Source organism: Budorcas taxicolor, chromosome 15, assembly GCF_023091745.1.
Source record: "Budorcas taxicolor isolate Tak-1 chromosome 15, Takin1.1, whole genome shotgun sequence".
NCBI lineage: Eukaryota > Metazoa > Chordata > Mammalia > Artiodactyla > Bovidae > Budorcas > Budorcas taxicolor.
In genome coordinates, this window is record NC_068924.1 from 38,070,364 (window position 1) to 38,087,630 (window position 17,267).

General features: G+C 41.8%; 1 protein-coding gene across 1 annotated transcript in view; it reads right to left on the reverse strand.

Annotated features, from left to right (window-relative positions):
- The window catches only part of SPON1 (spondin 1), a 310,259-nt gene that overhangs the window by 170,778 nt on the left and 122,214 nt on the right, over nucleotides 1-17,267 (reverse strand). Inside the window, exons 4-5 of the mRNA XM_052652432.1 lie at nucleotides 7,931-8,004; nucleotides 2,655-2,777 (exon numbers count right to left, since the gene is read on the reverse strand). Coding sequence (XP_052508392.1) covers nucleotides 2,655-2,777; nucleotides 7,931-8,004 — 197 coding nt within the window. The remainder of the gene's footprint in view (nucleotides 1-2,654; nucleotides 2,778-7,930; nucleotides 8,005-17,267) is intronic.

Below are 17,267 nucleotides of genomic sequence, written 5' to 3' on the forward strand. Positions count from 1 at the left end.
TGAATTCTCAAGTTCCCAGTTAGACCCAGTTATTCTCAAGGGCACCTCTCTGCGCCCTTCTGATTTGCTCCAGTGCCTTTAGTGTCCAAGTTCACCCCTTTCCCTCCAGGGAAGGCCTGGCTCTTTCCCTGCTCAGTACTGACCACCGTGACTAATGTGGACTACAAATCTGCCTCCCGGGTCACGGTGCATGCCACTCTGAGTCCACCAATCAGTACCCAGGACTTGGGAAGGCCAAAGGCACTTGCAGGCACTAAGAATGAAAGATGAGCATGCTGTGGCTCTTGTCCTGGAGGACTTCTCAGTGCGGTGGAGAAAAAAAGCTCCTGAAGGGATAATTATGATATGATGTGATAAATGCTTTTCTGAACATAGTGACCACATTTTCTTCCAATCAAAAATTAGGACACACTCTGACCTCTGACTATGGAAGCTTCCTCAGGGATCTGGAACACATGTCTGCTTATACATGTATTAAGAAACTCCCAACAAAACTCCACAGAAATTCTGTATAGATTTGTACTTGATTTCGCCCAAAGACCCAGAAACAATGGTTTGTACCCTTTTAAAAAAATTCTGGGAAATAACCAGTGTCAGAACAGAAAAGGCAAGAAGTGCCATAGGATTACAAAAGATGGGTAATGAGCCCCTAACATTTTATTTCCTCTGGGTTAGTGGATGGGAGACACTAGAGGAAATTTTTTCCATCATACTGTTGAGTGGTTTTTTCCCCCCTCAGGCAGAGTCCAAGACTGTTCAGACAGGTCTCTCACACCAGCTGAATCAGATCAAGAGTCAGAAGAATGAACTAGTATGACGCTTCTAAGATCGCAAGCCTTGATTACATGTGGGTAAAATTAAACAATAGGGCTCTTGATCTGCCAAGAAATGCTGGAGTCCCCTCTGGGTGGGCTGTTTGGGGACCGTGGAGGGTCTCGTCTGGACTGGGTCTTCTTAAGTCCTAGTCATGTAGCCTTTGCCCCACCACTTCCTTTGAGGCGGACCTAAATCCCCCTTTTTAGTCCCTTCTGCAGCATCCCTTTTCTTGCCCAGCTGGGGCAACTCCAGAGTGAAGTGAACAAGAATGAAACATACAATGAGCAGAAAAAGCATGCTCAGTACCACACACGGACATCCTGCCACCCACAGAGAGAATGGGGGACACTGCGTCTCAAAGGCAATCCAAACAGAAGGCAGGGCAAGGAGCCTGACAAAACTCTTCTGCATCTTGGATCCACTACCACTAACCATTTATTCTGAGGGTTCTACAGCTGCTGATTCAACCAACCATGGGTCATCAACATTTGGGAAAACAATTCCAGAAAGTCTTAAAAAACAAAACTTGAATTTGCCACACAATAGCTATTGACCCAGCATTTGCAATGTATTTACAACTATTTACATTGTATCAGGTATTGTAAGTAATCTAGAGATGATTTAAAGTATATGGGAGGATCTGTACATGTCATTTTATTGAAGGGACTGAGCATTCACGGATTTCGATATCCCTGGGGTTCCTGGAACCAGTCTGTCTTGAATACCGAGGGATGATTGTACTTACATTGGACTAGGAGTAAATCATGATGTCTCTGTGATCTCCAGTAAATTCATCCACAGAAGCAAGTTATTTTGATGGTGAAATGGCACATACATGAGAATGCTCACCACATAATAAGTTCACTATTCATGATAATAATTTTCATATCATTTGTGTGGTTAATTAATGTCTCTCTCCTTATTAAAGAAGGGTTGTGTCTTGTTTTATTCATTGTTATAAATATATCTCAAGTTTAGCACAGTATTTGACATGTTAGGCATTTGATGGGGAGAAGGCAATGGCACCCCACTCCAGTACTCTTGCCTAGAAAATCCCATGGACAGAGAAACCTAATAGGCTGCAGTCCATGGGGTCGCTAAGAGTCGGACACGACTGAGTGACTTCACTTTCACTTTTCCCTGTCATGCATTGGAGAAGGAAATGGCAACCCACTCCAGTGTTCTTGCCTGGAGAATCCCAGGAACAAGAGAGCCTGGTGGGCTGCCTTCTATGGGGTCGCAAAGAATCGGACGTGACTGAAGCGACTTAGCAGCAGCAGCAGGCATTTGATGAGACAATTGTTTGATAAAAGGGAGTTGGTAGGGTCCTGGTTAAGTGTTTACTCTAAAACAAGTTTGGGGTTGCCTGACAACTCTCATGGATTGGTATTGGCTACCTGGAGCACGGTGCCATAAGGATTCTAAGGTGGTATCTGATATATCACCTGATGCACACTCTGGTTGAGGATGTTGAATATTTATTGACCTTGGTTTATGAAGTCAAGGGTTTTTTTTGCCAGCTCTTCCAGCACAAATAGGCCAGTTGTATGAATACAGTCACTTTAAGAGAATTGAGGTGATCAAGTATCTGGCCTGAAGATAAGTAGCATGACCTCAGGAATATTTTTTAAAATCACAAATAAGAAAACACTTAGAATAATGCTATGCAAAGAAGCTGAATGCCTACCACTGTGATATCTGCCTGTCTCAATGAATTCACTTATTTGGAATGTGTTTCATGAATGAGTAAGCAAGCAGCATCAGCTTGTGTACCCCACAATCAGACAGAACTTTGTAAGACCCTCTCCCCCAGCGCATAAAATAGCTGTTCTACTCACGAGGGTAATCCTTTGGGTGCGTCTTCTCAGACCAGTTCCCATAAAACGTGAGCCTGTACTTAGCAGTTCCACAGGCGCAGCAGTCTAGGATTGGTTTGTCAGTCACCCCATCAAATGTGGAATCTGAAAGAGTCAGGAAAGTCACCAAGTTAGGAAGCAACTGTGAGTCATTTATAAGGCAGTGGCATCTTGGCCTCATCCTGTCCTTAATGCTTGGGAAAAGAATGTGAAATGCAGTTTGTGTGCGTGTGCGCTCAGTCACTACTAGGTCATGTCCAACTCTGTGACCCCATGAACTGTAGCCCGCCAGGCTCCTCTGTCCATGGGATTTTCCCAGCAAGGATACAGGAGTGGGTTGCTATTTCCTTCTCTAGAGGATCTTCCTGAACCAGAGATTGAACATGCATCTCCTGCATTGGCAGGCAGATGCTTTAACACTGACTCACCTGGGAATCAAAGTGCAGTTTTTACTGATCAATAATTCAGAACCAGGTCCAGCTACAACAGATTTTATTTAACTCTAAGAATGATCACTATATTTTTCAAATTAAAAATAAACCAGAACTTTTGCTCTAATAATGTGAGGAGACCAATGGGACCAATAACAGAATATTTGGGATGGAGGCTATCTTGGTAAAGTTTATTGTTATCCTTTCTGGACCTGAATCTCCTTTCCCATCCCTCCCACAATAGGATTTCTCCACCAGATTTCAAGAGGAATATGCATGTGTGTGTGTGTTTCCTAAGGAATATTCTCTGGGGCCAAACTGCCAGTACAAGAAGGAAAAGCTTTGACAGAGAGCAATGAGAACAAGTAGAGAGACATAAGGAATGGTGAAAATTATTTCTAAAAAATTATGCATATGTAGTCATATCACTTCTTATCAAGCTTTCAGAGACTTTACTGGGAGGGTTGGGGGTTTGGGAATATGTTCGTAAGTTCAGGTTTACTTCTGAGCATAGAAACAGCCGGGAAAAACTTGAGATTCCCTCTCCACCCCCACTTTTAGCTGTGAATAGCTGATAAGTGGAAAAAAAGAGATTACATGAATAAATTCAGTATTTCTGATTGTCAGGCCCACATCCCTAACTGTGCATTGTTGCTTTTAGTCTGTTCTGCTTCCTGCAAGACGAAAACAATGTCTACAGATGCAACTTGCTTCAGCTGCTTTTCCTTTGGTTCCTCAGGAGATATTAACATGAATGTTCTCCCTCCCTCTTTTTTTTTTTTTTCAAGTTGGACATTTAATCTTAACTAACATATAAAGAGCAGCAAAAGAGAGTTTAAATATGTTTTTGAGAGTTAGGAAGAGCATTTTACAAGTCTTCCTTATGGAATTCACTGAGTTCTTTTGGTTTGAATGTGCAAAATCAGCGATAGGTGAAAGAAGTGAATTCTGGGTTCGAGGATGGAGACAAAAGTATGGGATACTGTAATAAGCACCACATTGCATAGAGTCCTGTATGTGTTGATTCCTTTCCATATACTGTCTCATTTAATCCTGGCAATCCTAGGACATCAGGACTTTGGTTAACCCTATTTTATAGATCATAAAACTAAGCCACATTAGTTAACCAGCCCAAAGTCACTGAGTTGATGTGTGGTGCAGGCAGAACTGGAACCCAGGTCTTTTTTGAATCTACGGCCCATGCTCACTCTTAACCTGTATACCATATCACTGTAGGAAAGACCTTCTGCTGGATAGGTTTGCATAAACACCAGTGGGAGAAATCTGTGTGTTTCTCATTTAGCTTTTTCAAACAAAGAATGGTGCATTAAAAAAAAAGTACTTATCTACAGAGCTCCAGAATCTCTAAATAGCCCTAAAGAAGAGATCTGAAATCACCCCAAATAGAAATCATTGTTTAGCTACTTTTTGTACACTAGGAAGAGGCAAGAGCATTGTGTGTGTTAGAAGCAAGCTTCCCACTTCCCTGTGTACACGATGTCCAGGTCTGATTGCTGTGTGAGCCACTTTGATACTTAAGGGACAAGCACTATTGAATATATTTCAGGAAAGTTGGCATAAATGAATAACTCCTAAAGGTTTTTCCTTTTCACATTTCCATTATGATCATCTATGTTTTAAAAAGACTAAGTTAGTTTTGAAAAAGGGATTCAGAGCTAAGAGATACATGCTGGGGTTTCTGTTGTAACTACTAGGCACTGTTAAATGAAGCAGCAATAATCTCTCAAAGAACCAAAATAACGCAAACTGGTAGCTCCACCTTATCGAAAGGGCTTTCTGATATAAGCAGTGAACTTAAAGATACATACAGGGGTTCAAGGGAAAGCACTTATAATAAACACTTTGGAATTCCAAAGAAAAAGAAGCTTCCATTGAAAAAATAAATTTCTAAGTTTGAAAATAAAAGTAGACATGCTGTTTCCTAATGAGGAAAAGCCCACTGAAAATGGATCAGGTTTTCAAAGGGGAGTGATAGTAAGTGTTAACTTACCCCTCTTCTCCTAACCTGCAGGGCCTGCATAATACCCTTGGTAACTTGAAACTTGAAATTGGTAACTTGAAACCCTGCAGCATCTCTCAAGCTACACTGGCCCCCTCATTTCTATTCTTAATACCAGCTTCCTTTTCTACTCTTACCTTATTCTTTTTTGTGGCGGTGGGTGGGTGGGGGGACTGGGGAGGGCTGCTCTGGGTCTTGTTTGAGGCACATAGGATCTTGTCCCCTGACCAGGGAGGGAACCTGGGAACCTCTAGCACTGGCAGCATGGAGTCTAAACTGGACCACCAGGCAAGTCTCTCTGGTCTTATTTTTGTTTCTCTTCCCTGCTGATTATCCCTTCTCTATCTACATTTTTCTCTCATCTCTGCTTTTCCCTTCACCTTTTCCTCTTTCTCCTTTGTCTGCGACATGGTCTTAAACTGAGCATATGTGCGCATTTGTTTATTATAGGTCACCTTTTGGAATATTTTATGTTTCTGCTTTTAATTGTAAGTAACTTAATGTTTCATGCCTCTTTTGAAAAATAATTACCATTGCTTTTAATCTGTGCAATTCTTAGATTTCCCTTATGGATTAATAGCTTTAACTGGGGAAAAGAAACAGACACTAGTTTCTCTCTTTCCTTGATAGATTTGATTTGACTCAACAAAAGTGCAAATACTTTAATGAAAGAGTTGGAGAGAATCCCTTAGCTCTATGGTTGTATCTTAAAGACTTTCTATGTGGGATCTGCTTTGCTAACTGATGGATTACCTCATGAGTCTGCTGGATCCAGGAATCATCTACAACTGCGACTCACGATCCTACAGCCCAGGTCTTCCTGGGTCGTTTTTTGTCCACAAAGTTGCTGTGGGAAAGAGGTGTTTTTATATAGACTTATGCTTAGTCATTTTGGTAGGCTCTCTGCTTCAGAAGTGGTAATCAATAGAGATTTGCAGTGCCTTTTCATTGATGCTTATCTGCACAATGGTAGCATATTCGTAACTTAGACAAGGCTTTCACAACACCAGGGCTGAGGCTTTGGAAAGTGCAATTTAGCTGTTGGTTCCTGTCAATACACAAGGCTGACAGTGCAGTGTATTCTAGGAATCCTCAAATCTGGGAAATAAGGCTGTCCTCTGAAAGTCAAACTAACAAAACTGTACCACGGTGGCCATGATTAGCCAACCAAGAGGTGAGCTAGAAAAGCCACAGCTCTATGCCCCGAGACCTGGATGTCATCACATGCAAGCCGGGCAGGGACTGGATTGTCCATAGAAACCAAGAGCCTCAAGAGCTGAGATGTTCTGGGTTTGGGTGAAGGTTAAGCAAATCTGTGGACTATGAAACACAGGGAAGGAAAACCCCAATATCCATGCATAGTGATGCCCACCTGGAAGCTGCCCAGGGCACTGGTCCACAGGTTCAGCTCTCTCTCCCCTTTGACAGGTATGACTTGATGCAGGGCAGCCAACTCTTCCCCTTTAGCTCCTTCCACGCTCTCCAAGCAGTCCTCCACATACGACCTATTTTCTGCCCCAGCTCACCCATAGGGAGATCTAGGTTTTGATTACCCAAAGCCACAACCCAAGCTACTGAACTGGGAGATAGCACTTTGATAGAAATGCAATGGTTAGGGCACTGGCTTCTAGGTTCAAACTGTGACCTCCTCGTGAGCTGTCTGATGCTGAGTGAGCTATTTAAACTTTTCATGGCTCAGGCTTCTCATCTGTAAAATAGGGATGATGTAATCCACATAGGATTGTTGTGCTGATGACATGATTAAGGCATGTGAAGTACTTAGAATGGTGCCTGGCATACAACAAGCACAAATAAATTAGCTATTATTATTTTCCTAGAGGACATTTACCAACTTCTCTTTTTCTTAGTAGCTTATGATTTGCTAGAAATAGAAATGATTTCTTCTCAAACCATGATAGACTGATTTCTTCTCAAACCGTGAATTGCTCTAAAGGTAAATAAAAAGTCTGCACAAATTAATGGAAAAGAGAGCATGAAGATGTACAATTTCAGCACATTTTCCACTTTTATTTAGTTCTTTAAGGACTTCTAACACATTTAGATGTTTAAAATATTAATTTTTCATGGTAGATTAATAAATAAGCCCTGGGATGCTGATAACAATAGCTAACACACACACATATATAATAAATAATTGTATGTATGAGCATATATGTGTATGTGCATGTGTATATACACACATGTACATATATGTATATTTACTATGTACTAGGAGGCATGGTACTAAACATTACAGTGTCATGTAGGACTGGAGGTAACCACTGATTGTGTACATGCCTGTGTGCTAAGGATGCCTGCACATCCAAGGACTAGATCCCTAGATGAGGTGAGGGTCACAAAATCAAAGCCTCCTTGGCATTCCTGTTCCCTAGAGAAAATCTGCTCATCCTGCCTGGGTGACCCACAAGTTCCTGCTAGTGATTATTCCAGAAAACCATTACAGACTTTTTAGAGGTACACAATTGTGTGTTCCTTACTTAAGTCCTGTGAATTATTCCAAGGAATCTCAGAATAATCACTGTTTCACAAAAATAACGAGACGACGACACCAATATAAGGTATATTATCTCCTACCCAGGGAATCAAGCTGAGTAATTAGAGTTTAAGGCAGATCCAATTATCCACAGCACACAGCTAAATTAAAAATTGGAACTACGTGAGGAAGCAGAACCCGGAGGAACTCAGAAAACCCAACTGCCTTAATTCCTGTGGCCGAACGCTTAGACTGATTGAGCCACCTTCCATTTATCTGGGCCTCTCCAGTCCACACATCCAGACCTCCTTACCTTGTTCACAAAGTTTCTTGGTCAGAGAGCCTTCATCTTGAAAATAAATGATGCGTTTCTGAACGATGCTAGCCCTGTGGGGAAAGAAGACACAGCACGTGGTGAGGAGGGCAAGTCTGGGGGACGTCAGGTTTCTGCTGGTCCACCTACAGCTGTGTGGCTTTGGGGGCATGCTCTCAACTCCATGTGGCTTGTCTTCTTCAGTGGAAAACTGGTGTTAATAATAATAGCTACCTCCTAAGATTGCTATGAGAACTAAGGAAAGAACTCTTATGTCAAGAGTTCAGCACACATTAGAGACCACTCAATAAATATTAGTTATTGTGGTGATGTTGGTGGTACTCATATTAAGGCAGGAAAGTGAACTAACAGCATTTTCAGTAACTTTTCTCAATGGTTCATTTACTCTAGTTTTATATCAAACTACTGAGGCCATTTATAGATCAACCAAATTCAAATCAGGAAAGCATGTCAAATTCTCTTCCTGAAGGAGGAAAAAACCTTAAAAATATATTTTGATTTGTTCTGAAAATGTCATTCTATATCTTTCCAGAAAGTCTAGACGAAACTGTCTCTTACATTCTGAACAAAGACAACTTCAGCTGTTACATCTCTCTTAAACATGTCAAACTTGAACACAGTATCTTAGAATTTGGAAAGATATTCTGAGGTTGAAAAATGACTTGATTGGGCCAGCATATATTTTCTCTTTAATCTAGGATCGCACAGACATACTACGTCTCCTTTTACCCACTCAACTGTTGATTTTCAGCTGTCCTTGAACAGGCCTGAAACCCGGTGTTCCAGCAATTTGAAAAGTCTACAGCACAACATTGAGACGGCGCCAGTGGATCTCGGACCATCTCTATTGATTTTCTTCAGCCATGCTACTCAATCAAAAGGCAATTTTCACTTTGATTTGCCCTATTTAACAGATAAAGGGAGCTCTTGACTCCATCACAGCTGACCACACTGAACCAGGGAAAGTCACACAAGCTGCCTCATGTCACATGATTTCAAACCCAGGAAGGGCCCACATATGCATGGATCTGCTGAGCACAGAGTCAGTTTTCTCAATGGTCTGGGCCTATGCCAAATGGCTTTCCAAAGAAATATCTACTCTACCCCCAGTCTTACACAAAGGAATAAAATTGAGGCCAGCCTACTGATGTCTTTTACAGTCTGTCCCACCCCAAGAGAGAAGAGATGTTGAAATAAATGAATGAAATATACTTCCTGTTGACACAAAGCTACTGTGAATATTTATCCATTCTGTTGACCATCGAGTAGAAAGTTCTTTCAGGCCAAGAAAACACTCTGGAGAACATTCACCCCAAAGTCAAATAAAAAAAATGCCTTCTGTTAGCTGGAGCACCCTACCACAGAGACAATGCCTCGGGGAGCACTGTGGTGGGCAAGGAGTAGGCCCAGTGGGACATACCCCAGGCCCCACATTCTTGCTGCAACCATTTCAACTTAACCGACCTCACTCCAACCCAAAGCTGCCTCCTCTCCCATTTGTCTTCCTGCTGGATCTGCTGGTGTATTTTCAACAGTTAGAATTTGGGAAGAATATTTTGAAGTTGAAAAATGACTTGCTTTTGGCCGGCATATAGCAGATAGTTTCTGGAGGTGTGTTTAGCGAAAAGGCATTGGACAGGGACACTGTCATAAACAAGACATATGGGGCCACTTCCCATTCTCAGAGTTGGCAGAATAGTGGGGAGAAAGTATCAAACAAACAAATCCTCAGGTAATGAATGGAGACGTCCACAGGGTATGAGAAAGTGTAACACAGGGGATCCTGATCAAGCCAGGAAAGGCTCCTCCCAGAAAAGGTGGCTGCGCTTAGATTTCAATGAGTAGAAGCTAATTAGACAAGTGGGATGGAGGAGCAAAGATGAGGGCATCCTTTGTAAGATCCTTGATGTGGGGAGGGCTGTGGCTCATTGGTGAGCCAGGGAGGTGTGAGATGAGCTGGGAAGGTGGGCAGGGCCAAATCACCCAGAGCCATGAAGGGAGATGGCATTTTACTCCAAGCTTGATGAGAAGTCTTTGAGGAATGTGCCCTGAGGAGTGAGATGATCCGGTTTGCCCTTTTAAAAGAGCATTTGAGCCAAAAAGTAAAAACAGATTTGTGTGGGGTTGCAGTATACAGAGCTCCCATGCAAATAAAATTTCGTTTCAATAAAATTCTCTTGATAGAATGATTTGAAAACACCTGATCTACAGGATAAAATATTAACCTACCATGGTATTCAAGGCTTTTCATAACAAACTTCCCTCAAACACCTCCTAGCTTTATTTGTTGGCATTTTGTGCCACGCTCCCTGGGTGTCAGACTGTCAGAAGTTTATCCCTCCTTCTCTGAAATTTTCTTTCACTCCACACTCCCTTACCTGTGCTGTTTCCTCTCCCAGAATCTCCCATCACCTGTCTTTGCGAGAGTCTGTAACAGACACTCTGAACTGTCTTCCTCCCTATGATTTAAAGGTGAGGTTTCCCTGGTGGCTCAGTGGTAAAGAATCCGCCTGCAATGCAGGAGACACAGGTTCGATTCCTTAGTCAGGAAGAACTCCTGGAGACAGAAATGGCAATCCATTCTAGTGTTCTTGCCTGGGAAATCCCATGGACAGAGGAGCTTGGCAGGCTACAGGCCATGGGGTCACAAAAGAGCGGGACATGACTGAGCAACAACAACGACAATTTAATGTCAGAAAAAATGATGCTTAGAAAAACTACATCACTTGCAGATTTTCCAAAACTATCATTATAAATAGTTGAGGGGCCAGAAATAGAAAAATATATTTTCTTTACGATATTTCTGTTTCTTTCGCCTTGTTTTATAAAGTCAAGGTGGCCCTCTCTTTGATAACAGCTGTAACTTCTGAGCCCTTGTTTTGTGCCACTCATTGTGCTAGGGAGGTCCTTCATGTACATTATCTTATGCTTTACATATACTACAGGTCCTCAAATTCTTTATCAAAACACTTGGGCTAGATGTGTTCCTGAGTTCAGAGTTTTTCAAATATTAGAAAGTGAAGATGGCAATATGCCATTAACAACCCCATGACCAAACACATCCATCTTCTGCAGCAAAATATTTGAATACTCATTCTAAGAGAGTAAATAAAATCTATAAACAGTTTCATATCAGTTTAAGTTCAGCAAACTTATCAAAATGCATTTATTTTCAGAGGGATTAACATGAGGGTTTGTGCTACTTTCATCCTAATCTTATGGGCGAGAATGACTGAGATGCAGGGAGGTTAAGTAACATGCTCAAGGTTTTGAAGTCTTTCATCTACTGCCAAAGCCCATGGTCTGTCTGAGACTCAGAGTGCTTATACGGATTAAAGATGATTACGAATAAAGAGTATAACTGCACTGTGAGGAAAGTACTCTTATAAAACGTAACCTCAGATTGATTTTGGGGGGATGTATTTTACGATCTCATGGCACACACAGTAGTGATCTGAGACTTCAGTGGGTCTCCATGGAGCCTGGGTCATGATAACATGAAGCTCTCCATAAAAATGCAAGCATACATCCCCATTCCTAAGCTGAGTCAACCCTCTGGACCATGCACTTTGGATTTCAAACTCTGTGCAGATCCAATGAGGGATACAAGGGTTGTTCTGATCAGGCTCTGGTGGTCTAGCCTTATCTCTGTCCAGTGCCTTCTGAGCACCCTACCCAAACCATATCCCAAATTTGTCTTCATGATCTCACATTCTGGGCCCCTGTCCATGAGACTCCTCTGTCCTTCCTCACAGTTCTTCAATATAAACCACACACACACACACACACACACACACACACACACACCCCTCAGTTACCTAACATAGTCAACCAAGATGTTACTTAGAATGATGTCTGGACTGCAAGCTCTTCCTATGAGAGCCAAAACCCCTTGGGGTAATCCTACCCCAGCACTTACTGACCTTTTATAATTGCCTGTTCACTTTCCTATCTCCTGTGCTAGTATAAGCTTCCCAGCAGCAGGAACTGTATCTTATCTCTATAGATGCTAGTACTGTTGCAACCCTGGGATTCAAATAGAAGGAATGACATTTGGAAAGGAAAGAGCTTGAGGCTGAACTGTCTGGAGGGCATGACGAAGGTCTCAGTAGGTAGACACAGGGACATGTAACTCAGGAAAGATATGAGGAGGGTGAGGAGGATGGATATTGGAATCACTGGGGCAGAAGTCAGCGTCAAAGCTTTCAGAGTGGCTGACGTCACCCAGGAAGAAAGTGTGGGGAGTGAGAAGAGAGTCTAGCTGAGTTCAGAACTCTGAAGGCCAACATTCACCCACAGATATGCCAGCAGAGACCAAGACATTAGAAAACGTGGTTGCAGGAGATGTTTCTTTTTATTCCTCATTTGGTCAACTCCTGGGAGAATTTTATATTCTGAGAAAATACATTTCATTTCAAGCCTGTTCCCATCAGAAGTATAAAACTCAGCAGAGATTTATAAATCATATTATAGTTCAGAAAAATAATAGCTTCACAAGATGAGAATGCCATTGGTAAGAATTCCCTTAGCATTTCAAAATGACAAATTTCTCCCATTCTGTGTTGCAATTTGGCAGTCCTGTTGCATAGCATTTATATACTGATATACTGAATGCTCTCTTATCATGAAAGAGCATGTTAAGGAAATCTAAATTAAATTTCTCAGTATGTCAGCTTCTCAAACTTTAAAATATTGAGGTTCCAAATAACTTACTAATCATTTCCAAAGTTTTCCTTTAAACCTAAAGTGGAACCTTTCCAGAAATCCCATCCTGAATGCTCAGTGCTTGGTTCTTTTTCTGTCTGAAGAGTTTCTTCATTTGCTGTTGGGGAACTGGCCTGCTGGAATGAAGTTGGAGTTGGCTAAGTTGAACGTTTGCTGCCTAGTACTGAAAAGGCCTGGGGTTCCTGTTCTCACTGAAAAGGACAGGGAGACCTCAAAAACTGAAGGATGTGGGCGAGTTCAGGCCACAAAATGAATGAAAAATACACATGGACCCTCAGTGGCTGGGTCACTGCCATGTAGGTGTAATTTATGTAAGATCCTTACGACACGCATGTTGCACAAAGTAAATATTCAGTAGTGGTAGCTGTTATCATTGTTGCTGTTAAATCACCAGCCCCTAACAAAGTGCCTGACACATGAAAGTACTTAATAAACAGAAGCTATTATGATGATTGATGTCAGGCCCATCTCCTTTGCTTGTGCAGAGAAGAGGGAGAGTGTTATCTTGGTCAATAGCTTCAGGCAGAGATAATGAATGACTCCAAGGAAGTTCAGGTTTGCAGTCTCCAGACTGCAACTTTTGCCAACTCTCTTCCCAGTTCCAGTAAAATCCCTGTTACTGAACATTTCTTGGAATACTTTACAAAATTTGCCTCTGATCTCAGGGATGTTTTCCATAGAAGTGATTCAGCTTATAACCCACAACATCTACTTCCTTTTACCAATGACTGAACAACTCTGTGGGAGGATGTAGGAATAAAATATTGAAGCATAGCATTGGTAACATCATCAGGAACTGAGGGTAACAGTCTTATTTTACTTTGCAAGGATGCCAAGTGCTAATCTGATCATGGTCTCATGTTACTCAGCAAATATTTACAGAAGCTGGGTGCATTCCATGATCCAGACTGTTACCAAACTTTTATATGCTTTATGTGGCTCGCAGGGAATGGAGCTGTGTCCAGGAGTTAACAGGCTTCCTGGCAGCTCATGGCAGTGCGCTCATGGGAGAAGAAAAGTGAAAGCTTATCTGTAGGGCTTTATCTATGGCACACATAAGGACTCCATGGTTGTCCAACACTAAGGTCCCACTAAGCTACAGATTCGGAGACTGTTATAATTGTTTACCATGACTGCAAGTGACCAAATCTAGTAAATTATAAAAAGAGCTAGCTGCCAGGAGATTCAGTTTCAGTTCAGTTGCTCAATTGTGTCTGATTCTTTGCGACCCCATGAACCACAGCACGTCAGGCCTCCCTGTCCATCATCAGCTCCCGGAGCCTACCCAAACTCATGTCCATTGAGTCGGTGATGCCATCCAACCATCTCATCCTAGTCATCCCCTTCTCCTCCTGCCTTCAATCTTTCCCAGCATCAGGGTCTTTTCAAATGAGTCAACTCTTCGCATCAGGTGGCCAAAGTATTGGAGTTTCAGCTTCAACATCAGACCTTCCAATGAACACGCAGGACTGATCTCCTTTAGGATGGACTGGTTGGATCTCCTTGCAGTCCAAGAGACTCTCAAGAGTCTTCTCCAACACCACAGTTCAAAACCATCAATTCTGTGGTGCTCAGCTTTCTTTATAGTCCAACTCTCACATCCATACATGACTATTGGAAAAATCATAGCCTTGACTAGACGGACCTTTGTTGGCAAAGTAATGTCTCTGCTTTTGAATATGCTTTCTAGGTTGGTCATAACTTTCCTTACAAGGAGTAAGTGTCTTTTAATTTCATGGCTGCAATCACCATCTGCAGTGATTTTGAAGCCCAAAAAAATAAAGTCAGACACTGTTTCCCCATCTATTTCTCATGTAGTGATGGGACCAGATGCCATGATCTTAGTTTTCTGAATGTTGAGCTTTAAGCCAACTTTTTCACTCTCCTCTTTCACTTTCATCAAGAGGTTCTTTAGTTCTTCTTCACTTTCTGCCATAAGGGTGGTGTCATCTGCATATCTGAGGTTATTGATATTTCTCCCAGCAGTCTTGATTCCAGCTTGTGCTTCTTCCAGCCCAGCGTTTCTCATGATGTATTCTGCATAGAAGTTAAATAAGCAGGGTGACATATACAGCCTTGAAGTACTCCTTTTCCTATTTGGAACCAGTCTGTTGTTCCATGTCCAGTTCTAACTGTTGCTTCCTGACCTGCATACAGGTTTCTCAAGAGGCAGGTCAGGTGGTCTGGTATTCCCATCTCTTTCAGAATTTTCCAGAGTTTTATTCCTGCATAATTAGCACTCATTCATGAAATACTCACTGAGCACATATTTTGTATCAGGAATTTTTCTAGGAGCAGAAATTTCAAAGAAAAATAAGAGATGGTGCCTTCTAGTATGGACCTTCTAGTCCAGTAGGGGAAAAGAGATAGAAAAAGGAAACAGGAAATCAGTGTTGAGCACAATAAAGGAGAAGCCACAGCATGCAGAAGAGCTATAACTAACTTCACCCTGGCAAAGCTGTAAGAGGAGTCAATGACTCTGAAGGTCTGAATTGTCAGAGGGACTGTGAAAACAGAGAATCTGAGAGACACACCATAGAAAAATTTATAAGCACTAAGTAACTTACTGGATCTGGGACAGAAAGAGAAGGTTGAGTACACGATGTTTTATTTATTTTTTCTTTATTTAACAGTTAAACACGCTTCCAAGGGCTTCATAAATATAAATTCATTTAACATTCCCCCAAACTCCATGAAGTAGGCACTAATATTATCCCTATTTTACAGAAGAGAAAACAGAAAGGAAGGTAAGTTAACTGACTCCCCATAGACAAACCCCAATGACTAGATGGAGGATTGGTGATGCCAGTGACTGAAACAAAAGACAGAAAGGGCAGGAAGAATTTTTTCTTTTAATTTTCGGAATTTCTATTAAGCTAACTGTAGCTTTACATGCAGCTATAAGAAATAATAGAGAGGGTGCAAGCTTTGCCTAGTTGTCCCTGATGGTAATATTTAGCAAAACTTCAGTATAATATTACAACTAAGATATTGACCAGGTTTGAGACTGGACATAAAATTGGTGGCACAGGATTAGATGAGGACCAGATCACGCCATTCTAATGAAACTATGCCTATGGCAAGCTGGCACACGCTAAGACAGAATATTCCCAAATGACTCTCAGGACACATCGTATGTTAGAACCCTAATTGCAGAATCATCTGCAGGTGCTCTGACCAGGCAGGGGGCCATTTCTGGCTGGGACAAGATGATGGTAGACATGGAGTTGGGGGAATTATTTGTAGGAATAACTTGGAAAGATAGCACTAGAACTGGCCTTGAAGACCCAGAGGCTCACTCTATGACCAGGGGTGAGTTCACCTAAACGAGCTCCTCAGCAGGTCCACCAGCCATGTGTTTTGAAGCAATGCTGCTATCTCCTCTGGGCAGACTTCTTCACTGAATCAGGGGAATCCACTCCACACTGTGCTGCATGTACACCTAAGCTTAGGTCATGACCAGAATCTGGTCAGTTAGGTTCTTAACAAGACTATAATCCATTCCTAACTTTGTATATAGCCATTGGATTTCTAGAGTTTCTTGACGCACATTACTGGACAAAGTTGCATCTACAAAATCCTGGTTCTGATTTCAACAAAAATCAGAGGAAAACTAGTGTTAGCACTCAGTTTATTTCTTCTTAGAATGACCCACAGGATAACAAACTTATTATGACTCCATTTTCTCTTATTATTGTCCAGTTTTATCGACCTCATCTTTATCATATATCTTGTCAATATTATTACCCTAGCACTTTAAATTTTACCCCTAAAAATTCAATGGAAAAGTAATAATGAGGAATTGACTTTCATACCATAAGAGAGATGTAAAAAGAATAAAATTAATTATGTTTTTAGAGAAACTAATTTAGATGTGAGAGTCATTAAAACCAGACAGGCATTCATCGATTCACATTTTTATTTGACAGAGTAGAGGCCATGAAGCTGTGTTAGGAATTGGAGGTGCGGAGATGAACAAGATATAGTACGGATGACACCAAATAGTGGACAGCCTGAGAGATATGAATCGGAGAACGCTGCAAGCGGTAGAATCTGCCCGATATCTACTCCTTTCATCTGCCATACTTGCAGAACCCTCATTTTGATTCAAATGTAGCCTCAGTAACATAAGAGAGGGTCATCAGCACAGGGTTGGAGGGGGTGGGAGGAGAACTTCTGAGAAAGTTTTGCTTAAATTTGCATAAAAGAAATTAATGACCCACTGTCCTTTCTGTCCAGTGTTGATCACAAACAATACATGAAACAAGGCAGCCATTTTGTGACCAATAGGAAAAGACCAAGAAAATTCAGAGACACTGGAGTCTGCACTGGGGAACCATGGATGAGATTAGGTAGGATTGGGGTCAGGGATGTTTTGGTCAGAGTCTGGGAGGAGAACACTCCAGATAAGGCTTTAAAACAGGGCTTGAATTTGGTGGGTGCGAGGTTATGCTGCCCTTTGTGAGAACTTCCCATGGGGTGCAGAGGACAGACACCACACAGTGACTAGGAAGAAAGTAGCAGGCTTGCCAGAACACTCCAGTCTGAAGAGAGATGTGGCTTCAAATGGAAGGAGTTGGGGGAGAGGCAG